Source organism: Rhinolophus sinicus, chromosome 5, assembly GCF_057876585.1.
Source record: "Rhinolophus sinicus isolate RSI-liver-muscle chromosome 5, RSI-T2T, whole genome shotgun sequence".
Taxonomy (NCBI): Eukaryota; Metazoa; Chordata; class Mammalia; order Chiroptera; family Rhinolophidae; genus Rhinolophus; species Rhinolophus sinicus.
In genome coordinates, this window is record NC_142505.1 from 13,766,821 (window position 1) to 13,786,523 (window position 19,703).

General features: G+C 36.0%; 1 protein-coding gene across 6 annotated transcripts in view; it reads right to left on the bottom strand.

Annotated features, from left to right (window-relative positions):
* OXSR1 (oxidative stress responsive kinase 1) overlaps window positions 1-19,703 on the bottom strand; it is a 75,969-nt gene that overhangs the window by 10,210 nt on the left and 46,056 nt on the right. For all 6 annotated transcript variants that reach the window (XM_088798261.1, XM_019727612.3, XM_088798265.1 and 3 more), the window contains 7 exons: window positions 15,372-15,481; window positions 13,046-13,147; window positions 10,458-10,591; window positions 5,694-5,742; window positions 4,974-5,039; window positions 2,111-2,233; window positions 623-655 (listed from right to left, as the gene is read on the bottom strand). In XM_088798261.1, coding sequence (XP_088654387.1) covers window positions 623-655; window positions 2,111-2,233; window positions 4,974-5,039; window positions 5,694-5,742; window positions 10,458-10,591; window positions 13,046-13,147; window positions 15,372-15,481 — 617 coding nt within the window. The remainder of the gene's footprint in view (window positions 1-622; window positions 656-2,110; window positions 2,234-4,973; window positions 5,040-5,693; window positions 5,743-10,457; window positions 10,592-13,045; window positions 13,148-15,371; window positions 15,482-19,703) is intronic.

Sequence of the window (19,703 nt, forward strand, 5' to 3'; positions counted from 1 at the left end):
CCCCTAGGGATTAGAAACATAGAAGTTTTTATGTTTCAGAAATAAAGACCATAAAAACAAAACACCTATATTTAACTGTTCCTGTGGATGGCAATGAGATATTTTTAGAAGAGAAAAGCTTATATGGTATATATGCCTTGCTTGGCTTGTTTAGATCAGGTTAGACTGCAATGTAATGACTAAACAACTTCAGGTTTTCTGATTAAGCAAAACTTCATTTTAAAAAATAAAATGAGTTCAATGGTACCAATTTACTGCCAAAGTCCATTCAAACTCAGATAAAATCCACTGGTATAAATTCTCATTCCCATTTAGGCACATACCGTGTTTCCCAGAAAATAAGACCTAGCCAGACAATCAGCTCTAATGCGTCTTTTGGAGCATTAATATAAGACCCGGTCTTATTTTACTGTAAGTAAAATAAGGTCTTATAGTAATAAGGTCTTATAAGGTCTTATAGTAAAATAAGACCGGGTCTTATATTAATTTTTGCTCCAAAAGACGCATCAGAGCTGATTGTCCGGCTAGGTCTTATTTTCGGGGAAACACAGTACAAAAAGAATGTGCTTAACAATAAAACAAAACCCTATGCTTTAACAATTCAAAAACCACTGCTACTTACCTCAGAATTTGATAATTCTTTCACTCGGGGAGACTAAAAGAAAGACAAAAAAAAGGAGGCTTGTTAACGCAAAACTCGTATTAGTTATAGTCAGTTCCAAACTGCAAGGAATATTGAAATGCAAGTCAACTCCACTTCATTTTGATCCATACATTCACTCACCAGTAACTCTAGTGAAAGTTTTCTGGAAAAGGAAAACTATTGTGATATTATTGTATTCTTTGTCCAGGTGGCCTATAATGCATCAGTGTACTTACAGTATTTGAAAAGGTCACAACTTGAGATTCCTAGCAAACATAATGGGACCGAGTTCTCAGCAGGGAGGTTGCATTCCTCAAAGTACAATTCTTTCTATTAATCATGAACATATTATATGCATAATACCCCAGACCAAAGGTAAACCTTCAAGCTAATTATTCAACCCATTCTCACCCAAGAGTAATTTGGATTATGGGCTTTAATGGAGAAAACTCTTGAACCAAAATTGAAACAACCAATTATAATCTTCCACATGAAAATCTAAGTTAAAATTTATTTAGTAAATTGTAACAGTTAGTAGTAATTCTGGATACAGACACTGGAGAATACAAAAACAAAAAAACAAAAACAAAACAATCTTAACATGTCTCTAAACAAATAACAATTTATGGTAAATTCTACCAAATACAGAGTTAGACTACTTAAAAGGTTAGTTTAGGTTTCTTTCCTTTCTTTTTTTTAAAGTTTTCATCACCATTTTATTAAGGAGACTCAAGGTTCAGGTAATAGCTAATGCATCACAGCAAGCATATGGCCAACCAAAACCTTTTTTTCTAAACTTTATATTTGGAAAAAAATTTCAAACTTATAAAAAAGTCGTTAGAATAAGCACAATGAAAAGGACATCCCTTACTCAGTCACCTTTTTTCCTCTTTGCTTTATTATTTAGATGCTCACTTTCACTCTGTTTTTCTTCCAATACAGGATGCAGTCTGGGATCATGTATGGCAGTTAGCTGTCATGTCTCGTTAAGATCTTTTACATCTGGCACATAAATACCTTTGAAGAATATATCTACCCCCAAAAACACACGGGCGCGCCACCCAGGATATACCAATTAAAGAAGTGATATACTACAACTCTTCAGACAGATTAGCAGACCTCAGGAACAACGCTCCTATTGTTACTCTTTCAAGTTCACTAATCTTTTCTTCTGCAATGCCTAATCAGCCATTAATCCTACCTAGTGCATTTTCATCTCAGACACTATAGTTTTCTTCTTTAGATTTGGGGCATATGTATAAACTCTAAATATTATATTCGAACAGACCTGCCAGCAAAATTAACTGGGCTCCTGTTGTTAATCAGTTGTTCAAAAAATTCTGCCACTTGCATTTTTTATATTTTAGCTCGTTAAGCTGAACAGAACCACAGAATACAATAGTATCTCAGAGGCTTCAGACAAAAAGATAGAGCTCTAGCTAAAATATATAGTTTAACAAAAGTTACCCTGAGTTGTGAAATTGCTGCTTTCCCTTCCTCACTTTCTTCATCAAATTCGTCATCACTCCACTCCCAACCGCCATCTTCTGTCTTATGAAGACGGCCACTGGAACCTGGTACTCTCCGAACCTGCTCGTTGGAAGAGATGAGTGAATTATGGTAATATTTGACATTTACTACATAGAAAAGTCAGTCATATTTTCCTCTCCTTCTGTTACTTCAACACAGTAAGCAGATAATCATTTTCCCCAGAAGCATCCTCCACCACTCGCTCTCTGTTCACAATCTCTACTCCTTCTTTACTCACAACCACTGACTTTCCCTATACGTAGTTCTGTGCTCTGGGCCCAAAGATCATTCAAGTCCTTATGTGAAGTCACAGGTCAAATCTGATCAATGGCTTCATGACCAGAGATGTTTAAAAAAAAAAAAAAGGTTAAGTCTCCCAAATAAATAAACCCAAGATAAAAAATATTCTGTTTTTTCTTTTTAATTTTAATCTTTGAAATCACAGTTACACCTATACAGTTTTAAGAGTACTATAGCTGCGTAAGTTTTCGTAAGAAAAACAACAATCTCCTACCTTTCATCCTTTGCCCCACAAGCAACCACTTTCAACTCATTTTAGCTTTTACTTTCGGAATTTATATTAATCTCTCCACGTAACGTGTTCTTATTATTACCTGTTGGTGTTTTTGGTTTTAGGAATTATCTATTGGACTTCCCACTAGGGAAGATGAGAATTTAACCCCATTACCAACCCCCTACTCTTTTCTCAAGATACGCGTATACTGTAATTTCGGTTAAATCAATATTCAGTGTTTACATAACATGATTATATAATTCATACAGCTGAGCCTTATTGTATATTATAGTTACTTTTCTTTCCTGCATAACATCTTTGTTTCCCCTGGAATTATTTCTATGTACTTGTTACATTTACCCTCCAATTCTCTCCCAGCTATGTAAATCTTCTCACCACGTTCATACACATTACGTATTTTATATCAGTATGACCTTCTTGAGGAAGCCTCCTGATCTGCTCTATCCTAGAAAGGTTTCACACCAGGTCTGGTACTTTAGATCTCACTCTACCATCATCTAGAGGACCATGCTTCCCGGATCACATGATTTCCCTGTTCTTACTTTAAGCACTTCCTCCACTACTAGCATGGCTCATTTCCTAAAGCCATGCATTTCTGAATACATCTTGATTCCATCTCCACATTTCACTCAGTTTGCCTGGTAAAAAACAGTCTGGGCTAGGAATCATTTTCTTTGACTATGTTGAACATAACTGCTCCATTATGATCTGGCTTCCAGAGGTACTACTGAGGTCATTACGACTCCGGATCCTGTCTGTAATCTTTCCCCCTTCTCTGGAAGGCTATAAAATCTTCTTTTTGCCTCTAGTATTCTGAGCTATCATGGTAATAGGCTTTAGGATTGGTCTATTTTCATTCATTGTGCTGGCTTTCCCAATCTGGAAATTCATGACCACCAGTTTTAGAAATTTTTCTAGAATTATTTCTTCAGTGATTTCCTTACTTACTTGTTTTTTCAGTTTTCCTTTTCTGGAACTCTTTTTACTCAAATGTTGAACCTTCTCAAATGATCCTCTAATGTTCTCATCTTTTCTCTCCTGCTTATTTATATCTTGGCCTTTTAGCTCCGTTTTCTGGGAATTCCCTCAACTTTACCCTATAGCCTTTGTACTGAGTTGTTTCATTTGTTCTATGTTTTCTGTTTCCAAGAGCTTTTTGTTGGTGGTGCCATACTCTAGATGCTTTTTCTTTTTAAAGTAACAACTTTATTGAGATATAATTCACATACCACATACTTGACTGATTTAAGGTATACAATTTGATGTTTTTTAGTATATTCAGAGTTGTGAAACCTCCATAATAAAATTTAGATTATTTTTATCACTCACTCCCTACCCTTGGAAAAAAACACCATACTCATTATCAGTCACTGCCCATTTCTCTACAATCCTTCCAGCCCTAGGCAACGACTATAACCTACTTTGTTTCTATACATTTGCCTAGTTTGGGCATTTCATATAAATGGAATCGTACAGTATGTATGTGGTCTTTTGTAACTAACTGGCTTCTTTCAATTAACATAATGTTTTTAAGTTTCATCCATATTGTGGCATGTATCAGTACTTCATTCCTTTTTATTGCCAAATTATATTCCATTGTATAGATACATTTTATATATTCATCAGTCCACGGACATTCAGGTTGTTTATACTTTTTAGTTATTATGAATAACGCTGCTATGCACATCTGTGTACTTACTTTTGTGTGTACATGTTTTTAATTCTCTTTGACATGTCTAAGAGTAGAAATGTTGGGTCATATGGCAACTGTGTTTAGCCTTTTGAGGAATTGCCAGACTACTTTCTAAAGTGGCTGCATCATTTGACATTCACATTAGTATGTGAGGATTCCAATTTCTCCACATCTTTATCAATACTTATTATTGTCTGCCTTTTTTATTATAGTCATTCTACTGGGTGTGAAGTGGTATCTTCACTGTTTTCGTATGGTGTGAGGAAAGGGCCTAACTTCACAACTCACTCTGGTAGTTGCAAACAGTGATTTAACATAGTATAGAATGCATCCATCAATTGTCTAACATACCTTTTCCTCGTACTAGATACCAGAGTAACAAATACTTAGGCATGCAGTAGACTAATGATATTTGCTGAATGAATATATCAAAAGAATGCTAAAGAAAGGATCGAAAGAAAATGATTAATACTTATACAGTTATCAAAGTATTACTTAACATACATACTATCAAAATGCAAAAGTAAATTCTTAAGTTATTTTCCAGGAAACTGAGCAAAAGCTCCATTTACCTTTCTAGCTCTTTCAGTAATGGTTGGTGCTCTCTGCAATATTTTTTCTTGAAGAAACTCTTTATTCTGGAAAGGAAAAATAAGTATTTTCTTCTTACAAGATGTTTTTATTGAACCAAAAAAACTGACAAAGAAATGTTCACGACAATTAAAATGTGACATAGTAAGTGTTTTACAAGAAAGTTTGGAAAAAAGCTTCCATTCTTTTATTCTGACGCTCCTTTAGTACATTACCACCATGGGTTTATAAACTGAGACAGAGCTTTAGTGTACTGTATAAACCAGTATCTATAAAAAGTTTGCTTTACCATACATCCTTTGGGATCATAGTCCCATATTTACAACTACAGTAACATCCCATTTATCTGGTATCTTTGGGAAATGAGATGTTTACCAATTCAGTAGTAAACCTCGAAAGGAGAGTTCAGTATTTTTCACAGATTATATTTATAACGGAAAAATTTAATATTCACTGTTCCTGTTATATGTTTAAACTGTTGACATTTAAATTAATTTATATGAAAATAATTTACTTATTCTAAAGGATATATCTTAATTATCAAAGATTGTATAGATAGTGCCCTTAGCAATTATTTGATCTACTATCATTCTTCTAAATATAATTATTTTAAGATAATGCAATTTCTGAGCAGTGAATCTAATTTAGGTAACTTAGAAAGATCAAATGGATACATAAAATCAAAAGTCAGAATTTCCTACCTTCGCTTTTTGGAAAAATTTGTGCCTCAACAGTTCTGCTGCTGTTGGTCTAAAACCAGAAAAGAAAGTTTTTATAGTTATTTCAAGTGTAATGTGGTATTTTATCTTCAAAAATGAGAAAATGATTTCTTGAGCAACAAGATTAAAAACTCAGTGTACTCCATTTTCCTTAACCTGCTAAAAAGAAAAAAGTAGGATAAACTCGGTATAAGACATTGAGTGGAATAAAAACTCAAATAGAAATGTTCTGATAATAATTATTGTAAGTTCTTTGAAAAATTCATTAGTGAAATGTTTCTTTTGGAAGCATGATTTCTTAGAGGCTTCTAATATATCTGCTATTTAATATGATTTCCCAAGAAATAGACTAGACAATGTTTACTTTAAAGAGGCATAAAAATACATCTAAACTCACCAAGTCCTGGGCTTTTTGCTATGTGGCTGCCTGCCAGCCTTCAACGTAGGTAACCATGTCTTATAATAGATTTCATAATTTCCCTTTAAAAATTGCAGATTCTTAAATTAATATATATTTCCCAAATTTAACTCCATTTTTAACTCAACTCTACACAGTCTTACTTCCTTTGAGTAAAGGCATCATTACCAACTTTACAAACTTTTAAATAAGTATGATTAAGAATAAACAATACTACACTTGAGAGATTAGACCTGATTACGCCACACACCCACCATAGAATCCTGAGCAAATCACTTCGCTAAGATTCAGGATTACCTGGCCAAGTCCCTAAAAACAGTGGTTCTTAAACACTGCTGTGCATTCTATCTGGGAGCTTAAAAAACACCCCGATGCCTACGCTGCACCCCATACCGATTAACGCAGAATCTGTCGGGGCAAACCCAAGCATCAGTAGTTGTTAAAATTCTCCAGGTGATTCCAATGTGCACTCAAGTTTGAGAGAACCAGCGCCTCAGAGGATTAGTATCAAGATTAAAAGAGAGAATGAATGTGACAGTGCTATGCAGACTGACAACAGACATTAGCATTCTGTCAAGATTTCAATATGTTCAAATAGTTTGCACAATATTGTTTCCTAGTATGAGTCATTCCTTTCTCCTGGTTCATTTCCTTCTTTCCAAAGTACAATTTATAAGAGTTGTTTAAGTGCTAAAACATGGCTGGAGAACTCAATCTTTGAAAAAGATCTTAATTTCATGCTTAACTCTTTAATAATAGTTTGACTAGCTGGAGAAGTCTGAGTTAACAGGTATTTCTCTTAGCATTATTCCAGTATCTTCTGGCCTCTATTGTTATTATTGGGGCAGTGGCTGTCTACCTGCTATTCCTAAAGGTAATCTGTTCCTTCAGGGTGCATTTAAAGCTTCTATTTGCCTTTGTGTCCAGTAGTTTCAGGACCATGTGTACAAGTGGGGAAAGGAGGATGCTGCTTGGAATTTTGGGGGGTGTTCTTTAAGAATGTAGGTATTTCAATTCTAGAAAATTCTCAACCATTATTTCTTTGAATATTGCATCTCCTATGTTCTTTCTAATCTCACTCGTCAAGTCCATGTATACATATATGTGTATGTATGTATATGTGTATATGTCTGTTACGCACATACACTGTGAACCTTCTCATTCTAGCCTCTAAATGTTCATCTTTCTTTTCATATTCCCACTTTTTATCTTTCTGTGCTACATTTGTGCAATTTCCTCAGTACAGTGCAGTGTGATTAAGAGCAGACACTCTAGTCAAACTGTATGGGTTGAAATTCCAGCTCTCTCTACCATTTATTAGCTGTGTGACTGACTTTGGGCAAGGTTACTTAACCGCTCTGTGATTCAGATTCTTCATTTGTAAAACAGAGGATATAATACTGCCCTCCTCATAGGATTACTATAAAAATTAAGTGAGATGATATATGCAAAGTGTTTATAACAGTACCTGGTAACTTGCTTACCGTGTTTCCCCGAAAATAAGACCTAACCGGACAATCAGCTCTAATGCATCTTTTGGAGTAAAAATTAATATAAGACCCAGTCTTATATTATATTATACTATACTATATTATATTAGACCTGGTCTTATATTATAGTAAAATTAGACTGGGTCTTATATTAATTTTTGCTCCAAAAAATGCATTAGAGTTGATTGTCCGAATAGGTCTTATTTTCAGGGAAACAGGGTAGTAGTCAATTATTCTCTCTTTTTTGTTTTATTGGCTGTTTTGTTTAACCAGTCTCCTGAGGGTTTGTGTTTTTTTAACTTAGAAATGTTCTAAATAAGGTATAATTTTGGTTTACAAACTGGAATAGATGTTCTATAGCTTCCAGATCTTCTTTTTAAAAATGCTTATTTTGAAATAATTTTAGATTTACAGAAGTGATGCAAAGATGTAGAGTTCCTACATACCCTTCACCAGCTTCCCCTAATGTTAATATTTTACATAACTGTATTACAATTATCAAGAAATTAACTAAAAATATTAACATTGGTACAGTACCATTAACTAAACTACAGACCTTATTCAGATTTCCCCCGTTTTTCGACTAATATCCTTTTTCTGTTCCAGGATCAAACCCAGGACACCATGTTGCATTTAGTCTCATGTCTCCTTAGACCCCTCCACCCTGTGCCACTGCCTCAGTCTTTCCGTTCCTTAACACTTTTGAAGAGTACTGATCAGGTAGTCTGCAGCGTATTTGTCAATTTGGGTTTGTCTGATGTTTTCTCATGATAGCCTGAAGTTGCAGATTTTGGGGAAGACTACACTACCTCAAAGACACACTACCTCAAAGGGGTGATGTGTCCTTCTCTCTGCATCATATCAAGAAGTATATAATAATCAGCGTGTCTTATTACTGGTGATGTTAACCTTGATTACTTGAAGAAAGTGGGAATAAGGTGTCTATCAGGTTTCTCTACTCTAAAATTGTTTTTTTCCCTTTTTCATACTCTATTCGTCAAAAGCAAGTCATTAAAAAGCAAGTCTAGTCACCCTTGAGCAAGGGAATCCATTTAAGTTTTAAATTTTAATTACTGTATTTGTCATTTCTAGCAGTTCTATTTGATTTTTATCTTTTTTCTTTTTGGTCATAATCACATTCTTTACTTATGTTATGGTTAAGATTTTAAATTATTTTAAATACACTTATTTAATAGTTTTTTCAGGTATCTTTGCATTATCCAAAGTTCTTGGAGCACTAATCCTTCTGCTTGTGGTGTCAGCTGACTCTAGCTCACAGTGTACTGTTTCACTCTGTTTTATAATTTTGGATTGTAATCTTCTCTTCAGTGGGGCATTATGTGCAAGAATCTCACGGACCTGGGTTTTGTGAAGTGTTCTAATGGTGCAGTTTTACAATAGCTTCGGCTAAAAATAAAACTGGCTTGGAAATAATTTTACTTTCTAATCCTGTAGTTTCCTGGATAACACAGGTAGAATAAATGAAGACTGTAAACCTGCAGAATGTCCAGGTCGGAGGCTTGATTATTCAGCAGAGATTTTTTGCTGTGTCTTTGTGACGATGGACAGATTTTTTGATTTCTGGTTTAGCTTTTCATTCAGGATGCAGACTTGTGGTCCTAGCTTTAAGTAGAGATCTCAGTTCCAAATCCCCATTGGACGGGCACCATATCTCATTTCCAGTCCCCATGTGGAAGTGAGAATGAATAGCGCCCCACTGCAGGCAGCCACAGGCTTAGTTCATGATTTTTCTTCTCTAATTTATGGCTTCTTCATTACTTCTGGCATCTGAGGACTTCCCTTTATTGCAAGCTCATCTCTGGATTTGTTTTTTTAAGTTTGATAGATTTATCCAGCATTTCTGGGTGTTTGTAACAAGAGAATTCTGTTATTTTAGTCAACTAACTTGGCAGAGGCAAAACTGTTCCCTATCTTTTATACAAATTTATTCAGAAACAGAAAAAAGTTCTAAAAACACAGGTTTGAACTTTGCTCCCTGTATTTTCCTTATCCTTTCAAATATTTCCAACAGTAAATTCTGAAGCCCCATTAAATATATGAAAGTCAACTAAAACCATTTTCTTTTGTTGATCATTAGAGAAATCAAACTTAAAGACCTCTTAGTGCTAAGAAACTGAATGGAATATATATGCGAAACAGAAAAATAAGATACAATGGGAGCAGAGCCCGAGGTTAGGAATCAGGAGTTTTGGATTCAAGTCCCACCTCTGACTAGGTAGCTGGTTGACCTCAGAGGTAAAAGGCTGTACTCAAGGATCTCCAATATTCTATGATTCTGTTTAATTCATAAAGATACACATTAGATGATCATGGTTATTTATTTGCTAGTCATCCAATCTGCCTAGTGTTAACAACGTAAGCTCTTCAAATTTTTGGTTCACTTACTAAAATATCTTTCCAATAAAGAAATAAATATGATTATATTTAAACATTTGCTATGTATATTTCTTTTACTATTAAATCTGTAAGCAGCATTAAGATATTTTACTTATAACTTTTAAATGCAAATTAAAAACGAGCCCTCCCACTAATTTGACGTTTTATTAATACAGAATTCACAACATACAAATTCATAATTATAAGAAATTAACCAGGAAATAGCTGAACTATTTAGGATACATCATATACTAAAAAGAAGAAAGCAATTTATTCATTTCCAACCTAGGGTAATGGTCTGTGTATTATTTTTTTATAGTTTATAGTTTCTTTGAATATGCACAAATAATTCCCTACATATGTATGTATGTGATTCCTAGACTTCCCACAATGGGTTACATATTAGATGAAGAGAAAAGTAAGCTTTATCTCATATTTTACCTTTTTTCGGGATCCTTCTGAAGACATAATGAAATCATTTTTCTAAATGATTTTCCATATTTTTTCAGCATTTCTTTATCTTGAACACCAGTTTCCAAAGAAGGAGGATCATTTTGCAGTGTCAGCATCAAAACCTGTTAGAATTTTCAATATGATAAAAACTTAAGACTCAGTAATGTTAAATATTGTGGCCAAGATTTTTCAATATAGACAACCCCCAACATACAAGCAGATTTTATTTTCTACTAGTTCATATCTAGATCAGTTGTTCAGAACCCAGAGTATTTAGGTGTTTTCTACATAAACAATATCCTATAGAAAGTTGGCTTCCCAGACGACGTGCCTGCCAGAGCTCAACTGCATCAACAGCGTTATGTTCTTTGGTTAGTCCTTTCTTCATGTCTTCTGTCCCCATTCTTACACTGCCAAACTATCTCTAAAACAATATTAAAACCATAGCAAAATTCAGAGTGTGACCTTGCTGACTTCACTTATTCATGGCTCTGTTTCAACCTGACACCTTGTAATCTGGCCCTCTCTTCCTGGAACTCCTCAGAAACTTCTATCATAGAAATCACTGATGATGTCCTAGTTAACAAAGATACAGCCTATTTTTTAAAGTTCTCATTTTTCCTACCTTCCCTGAATAAACTGACTATTCTGTCCATCTCTTCCTTCTTTGACTGTGGCTTTCATGGCAACATACTAGCTTGATTCACAGAGATGTAAGTAATGAAAGTCATATTTATGTGATGGGACTTGGGGTTATTTGTGTTTTTCTATACTGCTTGAGTTTTTTATAAAGTATAAGCTATTTTCTAAAAACCAAGACAACACTAAAAAATAAAAGGAGGCTATAATCAGAATTATTACTTGCTTTTCAGATTTACATTTACTGAAATTCTAAGGTTGGTGATATTTGTCATTTTGAGCAAAGAGGTTAACATCTGGCTACAGGCAGGAGTCACTGCCTATTAACGGATGAAAAGTAAATCTCATGCTCCCCCAACCTCCTTTTTTAAAAAATAAGACATTTCTTTGGCCTAAAAATAGCCTCCCACCTTACAGTTATTAAAAAAAAAAAAAAATCCAGGCTAGCCCAGGGGTTCAGGTGATTGGAGCGCCATGTTCTTAACGCCGAGGTCGCTGGTTCGATTCCCACATGGGCCAGCGAGCTGCGCCCTCTACAGCTAAGATTGTGAATAACAGCTCTCCCTGGACCCGGGCTGCGAGTAGCAGGAGCTTGGCGTGAGCTGCCGTGGGCTGCTGAGTGCTGCTGTGGGCTACCGTGTGCCGCTATGAGTGGCTGGAGACGAGCGTGAGTGGCTGGGAGCCGGCGAGACCTGCTGTGAGCTGCTGTGAGCGTCCGACTACCGACCGAGGCTGCCTCAGTGAGAGGGAGCGCAAGGCTCATAACACCAGCATGGGCCAGGGAGCTGTGTCCTACACAACTAGACTGAGAAACAACGGCTTGAACCAGAGTGGGGGGAGGGGGGAATCATTCGTAAATCCTTATGAACATCCACTTCCTCCTAAGAATCTTCAACCTTTACGAAAACCATGGCCTTAAAACATCACTAACCTTTCACAGAATCAAAATTTCACCAATAATATATGCACGTCAATACATGTATGTTTTGAATATGGAGAGAGAGAGATTTTTCATAATATCCTTTTACTGGTGTTGTCCCTCTCTACAATGTTAGAGCCTTAAAGGGGACAGAATGACATTTCAAGTGTACTAAGATCATACAGATGTGAATATCAATATGAAAACAATTCACAATAGTGGTTTGACATTTTAAACAGTCATAGGGTATCTTGCAAAGTGGGCAAGCAGAACTATACACAATAGCTACAGCTACAAACAGAAGAATAGAACTCGTGCATATTAGAACTAAGGGGTCACACAGATAAAGCCAGTTACCAACAGTACTGGCAGCACCATCTTGAAACCCCAAAAACTCACTCTGGCACTAAGGTTGGAGGCAGGATTACTAACTACGTTTCAGGTTAACTATCACATCAGGATGTAATTATAAGCCTTTTCATAAAAGCTGCTCAGTGCCCTACCACAAAGCAAACTTTTACTTGAACTTTTATTCGATAATAATGAAAATAATACTTACGTATAGCACATGGACACTTTGCATGAATTATCTTACCAAATATATGAAAAGCACTTAAAACAGTGCCAGGCACAGATAAATGCTCAATGAGCATCAGCTATAATTACTATTAATATGTAACCCTTCCAACAACCTTATGAAGTAGAAATGATCAGCATCCCCATATTAAGGCTGTCCTACACAGGTGACTGTAAGGAACACACACTAAAATGAGAGACATCAGATCCTAACATCAAACTAATTACCGAGTCAGAAGATGGAGAGTCATCATACAAAAATGTCCACTACAATGTAGAGTCATCCAACGCTAAACACCAAACATCTAATACAGATTTCAACTGCTACAGGAGGTACAAGGAATACAGGGCAGAATTCTACAGATAAAAATGTCAAATGCAGAAAGGCTCTGAAAAGGTATTGGGACATGAGCTGGGGCAGTATTTGGAATGTGAGCCTCACCTTCATTGGCGGATACTTATGGTAAGGAGCAGCCCCTGTTGCCAGTTCAATTGCTGTGATCCCAAAACTCCAGATGTCAGCTTTGAAATCATAACCTCGGACCTGAAAAGAACAGAGATGTACATGATGACTTTTACCACCCTAAGTGCATTTTTAAAAGGTAGCTTCAAACATGTATCAAGGACCATGGAAGTGTTCATAAGCTTTAAACCAGGGGTATCCAAACTTTTTTCAACGTTTTTCACCAAGGGCCATATGTGGTAAAATACACAAACAACTGGGCAACTCAGTCGAGGTGAAGTACGTATTGCCTCACCTGGTTTATTTAAGTAAACTAAATATATTTTTGGAATTTGCTGCAGGCCAATTAACAATGGATCATGGGCCGCAGTTGGCCCGCGGGCCGCAGTTTGGACACCCCTGCTTTAAACCAATAAAATAATCTAAAGTAGGCAAAAGCTAAATATACTTGGTAAGAGCAAAAACTTAAAAATTAAAAGAGGCAACCTGAATCAATGTTCACCACAATGGGGAAATTGTTAAATATGGTATATTCACTTAAAGAAATACTATATTAACTAAAAGCAGTGGTAATGAATTCTATATGAAAATACAGAAAACCACCTGTGATAAAGCACTTATGAAGAAAAAAGAATACAAAATTGTTCATAAGTTTTGATACTATTACAAACAGGTATATTGGCTATACAAATATGGAAAAACTAGAACAAAATGTTAGGCAGTGGTGGTGAGTCTTTCGTTTTCAAAATTTCCTATGCTATGGTATTGTTTTATCACCTTAATTTTTATAATGAAAAAAAGTTACAAAAAGTGTGAATATTTTTAAAGTTGTTGGTGTGAATATCTTGCCAAATTTCTCTCCTGTTATACTGTTACCAGTATATTATACAAGTAAATATTTCAGTTTTCTATTCTAAACAATATAGGAGTAGAAATAGTTTTGGGAGTGTGTGGTTTGAGACCTAAAATTAAAGCTCCATATTCTGTGCTGTCTTGACATCTGGTAAATAGAAGGGTCTCTAATGACCTAAGGGCAAGTTACCCTCCCCCTTGCTCCTGAGGATAAGGTATCCTAGCCAAACAACCTTATTATCAATTGGACCAGGTGTAGTTCCTGCTTATCCCTGAGTAGCAGGTTTCAGGTCGCTGCCAGCCCTCAGAATTATTCAAATGAGCCAATCACATCCACACAAGGAAACCAAAGGGCATCTCACTTTCTTGCTACCACAAATATTGTCTGCCACAGTAACGGTTCACTCTCTTCCTGAGTACAACCCCGTGTGGCATGCAGTATCCTATTCCGCCCCAGCTATGTGTATATGCAATTATCAGTAATTGTTTTTAAACTTTTAAACAATTATTTTTAAACTTTTAAACCACTATTACTTTTGCACCAACCAAATAACTGCTGTCAACCTCATCGGTCCAGTGTCACATGTTGTGTACTAAACCATCCACATAACCCTAGGGTGGGAATCCTTCCCTCACCAACAGGGTGAAGACGGGCATTATAACAGAGTGAAAGTAAATTCAGTTCTACATACTGAGTTTGCTATACAAATAAGACATGTCTGCAAAACACCTATAGGGAGTTAGAAATATCTACCTAAAGGCTGAGGAAACAAGACGGGACTGGATATAATTTAGAAATAATAGGTGGGAAGCAAAGAGAACATCTAGTGAGTATGTCAGAGACGAGTAGAAGTCAAGAACAAGGTCGTGGCGAGCAGGGTCATTTAGCAGTAGAAGGAAAGCCAGAGAAGTCAGAGAAATGGCCTGACAAGTAGCAAACTATGAGAAAACTACCTAGGGAAGCTAAGGAAGTGAAAGGTGGGAATGGCCAATAGTGTCAAATGCCACGAAGAGAACAAGGAACAAGAAATGAGAACTGGTTTTGAGACTTAGCAATTTCTGTAAGGTGACAGGATGAGTGACATCAGACTGTAGTTGTCTGAGAGCAAATGGGAAATGGGGACATGGGAAAAACTAGTCCCTCAAGAACCACAGCAACAAAAGTACATGTAAAAAGATTAGGTCATTTAATTAAGGGAAATATTATTAAACCAATCTTCATTATATTATTCCTTAGTTGTCTTTGATATAAACCCTGAGTTTCATATGTCCTTTGTAAAGTTCTATAGTCGTGTGTTTTTTTTGTTTTTTAAAGGGAGGACCAAAGTTTTAACCAAGGAACAGAAACATGTATTTCCCAACGCTAACCTAGTACAACAAACAAATGCAAACACTACTCAGTGTTTTTCAATTTCATAACAAAACCCTAAACCATTTCAAAAAGACACAGTACCTGTTCCATAACTTCGGGTGCCATCCAGCAAGGGGTGCCAACAAAGGTCTTTCTCACTTTATTTCGGGTAATATCACCACCAGTTGCTAAAAAAGCACTAACCCCAAAGTCTAAAATAGAATACAACATCAAGGTATTAAAAGTAAAGTAACATAAATGAATAGGAAAATAATATAATGTAGTTATAGTCCTATATACACACAGAATGATATCTTCCTCCTGCTGAACTTCTTGACTAAATTAAGACACACTTTACCAGGTCCTCCATTCCATTCCTCTCCACCCCAATATATCATCTTTTTCCTCCTTGCTCCAATCCCTTCTTTTCATTTCATCTTCCCAAACTGAAACTCTATATCCATTAAACAATAACTCCCCAATGCCCCCTCCCCTAGTCCCTGGCAAACACCATTCTACTTTCCGTCGCTATGATTTTGACTAAGTACCTCAAGTGGAATCATACTATATTTGTCTGTTTATCCACTGGCTTATTCACTTAGCATAATGTCCTCAAGGTTCATCCATGTTGGAGCACATCAGAATTTCCCTCCTTCATAGGCTAAATAACATTCTATTATATGTATATATGACATTTTGGGTACTGATTCATCCACTGATGAACACTTCGGTTGTTTCCACGATTTAGCCACTGTGAATAATACTGCTATAAAAATGGGTGTACAAATATCTGTTTGAGTCCCTGCTTTTAGTTCTGTGGGGTTATATACCCAGAAATTGCTGGATCATTTAGTATTTTAATCGTTTGAGGAAATGCCATACTGTTTTCCAGGGCAGCTGTACCATTTTACATTCCCACCAACAGTGAACAAGGATTCCAATTTCTCCACATCCATGTTGTTATTTTCCTTTTTTTTTTTTTTTTTTAAAGATTTTATGAGGGAAAGGGAACCGGACTTTATTGGGGAACAGTGTGTACTTCCAGTATTTTTTTCCAAGTCAAGTTGTTGTCCTTTCAATCTTAGTTGTGGAGGGTGCCGTTCAGCTTCAAGTTGTTGTCCTTTCAGTCTTAGTTGTGGAGGGCGCAGCTCAGCTCCAGGTCCAGTTGACGTTGCTAGTTGCAGGGGGCACAGCCCACCATCCCTTGTGGGAGTCGAACCAGCAACCTTGTGGTTGAGAGGACATGCTCCAACCAACTGAGCCATCTGGGAGCTCAGCAGCAGCTCAGCTCAAGGTGCCATGCGCAATCTTAGTTGCAGGGGGCACAGCCCACCATCCCTTGCGGGACATGAGGAATTGAACTGGCAACCTTGTGGTTGAGAGCCCACTGGCCCATGTGGGAATGGAACCGGCAGCCTTCGGAGTTAGGAGCACGGAGCTCCAACCGCCTGAGCCACCGGGCCGGCCCCTCCCCCTCCTTTTTTGATAGTAGCAATCCTGATGGGCATGAGGTAGTATCACCTTGTAGTTTTAATAATTAGTGATGTTGAGTATCTTTTCATGTGCTTATGGGCCATTTGTATATCTTCTCTGGAGTAAGTCTATTCAAGCCCATTTTTAAGCCATTCTTTTAAGTTCTAGGAGTTCTCTATATATTCTGGATATTAGTCTTTTGCCATATATGTGATTTGCAAATATTTTCTGCCATTCCATGGATCCCATTTTTACTCTGTTGGTAGTGTCTTTTGAGGTACAAAATTTTAAAATTTTCATAAAGGTCTATTTGTCTTTTTCTTCTGGTGTCTGTGCCTTTGGCATCATATCAAAGAAGTCAATGCCAAACCCAATGTCTTGAAACTTTTGCTCTGCTTTCTTCTAAGAGTTTCATTGTTTTAGGTCTTACACTGAGGACTTTGATCCATTTTGAATTAATTTTTGTACATGGTATTAGATAAGGGTACCCAGTTTTCTCAGAACCATTTGTCCTTTCCCCACTGAACAGTCTTGGCACCCTTGTCAAACTCCTTTCACCATACACATGAGGGTTTACTTCTGGGCTCTCATTTCTATTCCATTTGTCTCTATGTCTCTCTTTAGGCCCACAACATGCTGTTTTTCACTGTCGCTGTGCATTAAGTTCTGAAAACAGGAAGTGTGGAATCCTCCAGCTCTGTTCATTCCTTTCCCAGATTGTCCTGGGTATTTGAGGTTACCTGAGATTCCACAGGAATTGCAGGATGGGTTTTTCTATTTCTACAAAAACATTATTGTGATTTTGATAGTGATTGCATTGAATCTGTAGATCACTTCGGGTAGTCTTGGCATTTTAACAATACAGGTATACCCCACTTTTCTAAAGTTTGCATTATGCCACTTTGCTTTTATGAAAAGACCTACATGAGTAACTGCTTTCACTAACCGAGAGAAATGCAAACAGGATTTTTGCTTTTACCAACAAATCCATTACCATACTAATGTAGGTCCTTTGTGAAAGCAAGTGGCATGATGTGAACTTTCTAAAAGTGAGGGATACTCTTCGCTTTACACCATTTTGGCTTACGGAAGGGTTCACAGGAACAATCTACTTCAGGATAGCGGGAGAAAACTGTATAATATTCCAGTCCATGAACATGGGATGTGTTTCCATTAATATATGTTTTCTTTAATTTCTTTCAACAATCTTTTGTAGTTTTCATTGTATAAATCTTTCCTCTCTTGGTAAACAACTATGTATTTTATTCTTTTAGATGCTACTTGTAAGCGGAACTGTTTTTGTAATTTCCTTTCAAATTGTTCATTGTTAGTAAATAAAATGCAACTGATCTTTGTGTGTTGACTTTGTATCCTACTTTGCTAAATTAATTTTAGTTCAAATCGTTTACAGAATGTTCGGTGCAGACCCATGTAATCTGCAGAGATAATTTACTTTTTTTTCCAGTCTGAATTTCTTTTATTTCTCTTGCCTAATTGTTCAACCTAGATCTTCCAGTACTACGTTAAATAGAAGTGGCAAAAGCAGACATCCTTGCTGTGTTTCTGAACTCAGGGAAAGCTTTCACTCTTTCATCATGGAATATAATGTTCATTGTAGGTCTTTCATAGATGGCTTTTAGTAAGTTGTGTGTGGGTGTGTGTGTGTACATATATATATATGTATACATATATATAGACACACATATATGTATTTTATATATATATATAATACATATATTATCTTGCTGTATTGACTCTTCTATTAATACGCAATGTACTTGTTTCCTGTAACCTTTCATGATATAATGTCTATTTTATCTGATATTAGAATAGCCAGCCCTTCTCTCTGGTTACTATTTGCATGTATTTTTCCATCTTTTCATTTTCAATCTATTTTGTGACTTTAGATATAAAGTGAGTCCCTTATAGACAGCATATATTTGGATCATGTGTTTTTATCCACTCTGCCAATCTGTCTTTTCATTGGAGAGTTAATCCATTTACAGTTAAAGCAATTACTGATAAGGTGGGACTTCGGTCATTGTGTTATTTATTGTCTACATATCTAATAGTTTTGCTCCCATTTCCTGCATTACCTCTTTTGTGTTTAGTTGATATTTTGTTATGAAATGCTTAAATTATTTCTCATTTCCTTTTGTCTATATTCTATAGCTACTTTTTTGTGGCTACCATAAGAATTACATTTATCATTCTAAAATTATAACACTGTAATTTGAATTTATACCAGCTTACCTTCAATAATATACAGAAACTCTTCCCTTTTACAGCACTGTTCCCACCATTTTTGGTTGCTGCTGTTACAAAATTACATCTTAATACACTGTGTGCTCAGAAATATAAAGGACTAATTTTTTTAAATGCATTAGTCTCTTAAATCATGTAGGAAAAAAAAAAAGTTGAGCTACAAACCATTTTTACAATACTTATAATAATGTTTTTTAAACTTGTCCATATAGTTACCTTTATTGAGATCTTTATTTCTTCATACTGCTTGGAGTTACCGTCTAGTCTTTTCATTTCACTTTGCAGGACGCCCTTGAGTATTTCTTGCAGGGTAGGTCTAGTGAAAACATTCCCTCAGCTTTTATTTATCTGGGAATGTCTTAATTTAGCCCTCATTTTTGATGGACAGTTTTATTGGACATAGGATTCTTGACTAACTTTTTTTTTTTCTTTTAGCTCTGAACATATTGGCCCACTGCCTTCTGGCCTCCAAAAGTTTTCAATGAGAAATCTGTTGACAACCTTATTGAGTATAACTTTGTATGTGACGAGTCACTTCTCTCTTGCTGCGTTCAAGATTCTTTGTCTTTGGCTTACATTAAGTTTGAATATAATGTGTCTCTGTGTGACTCTCTTAGAGTTCATCTTCCTTGGAAATGATGTTTCCAAGCCTCTTGGATGTTTATATTCATGTCTTTCATCAAATTTGGAATGTTT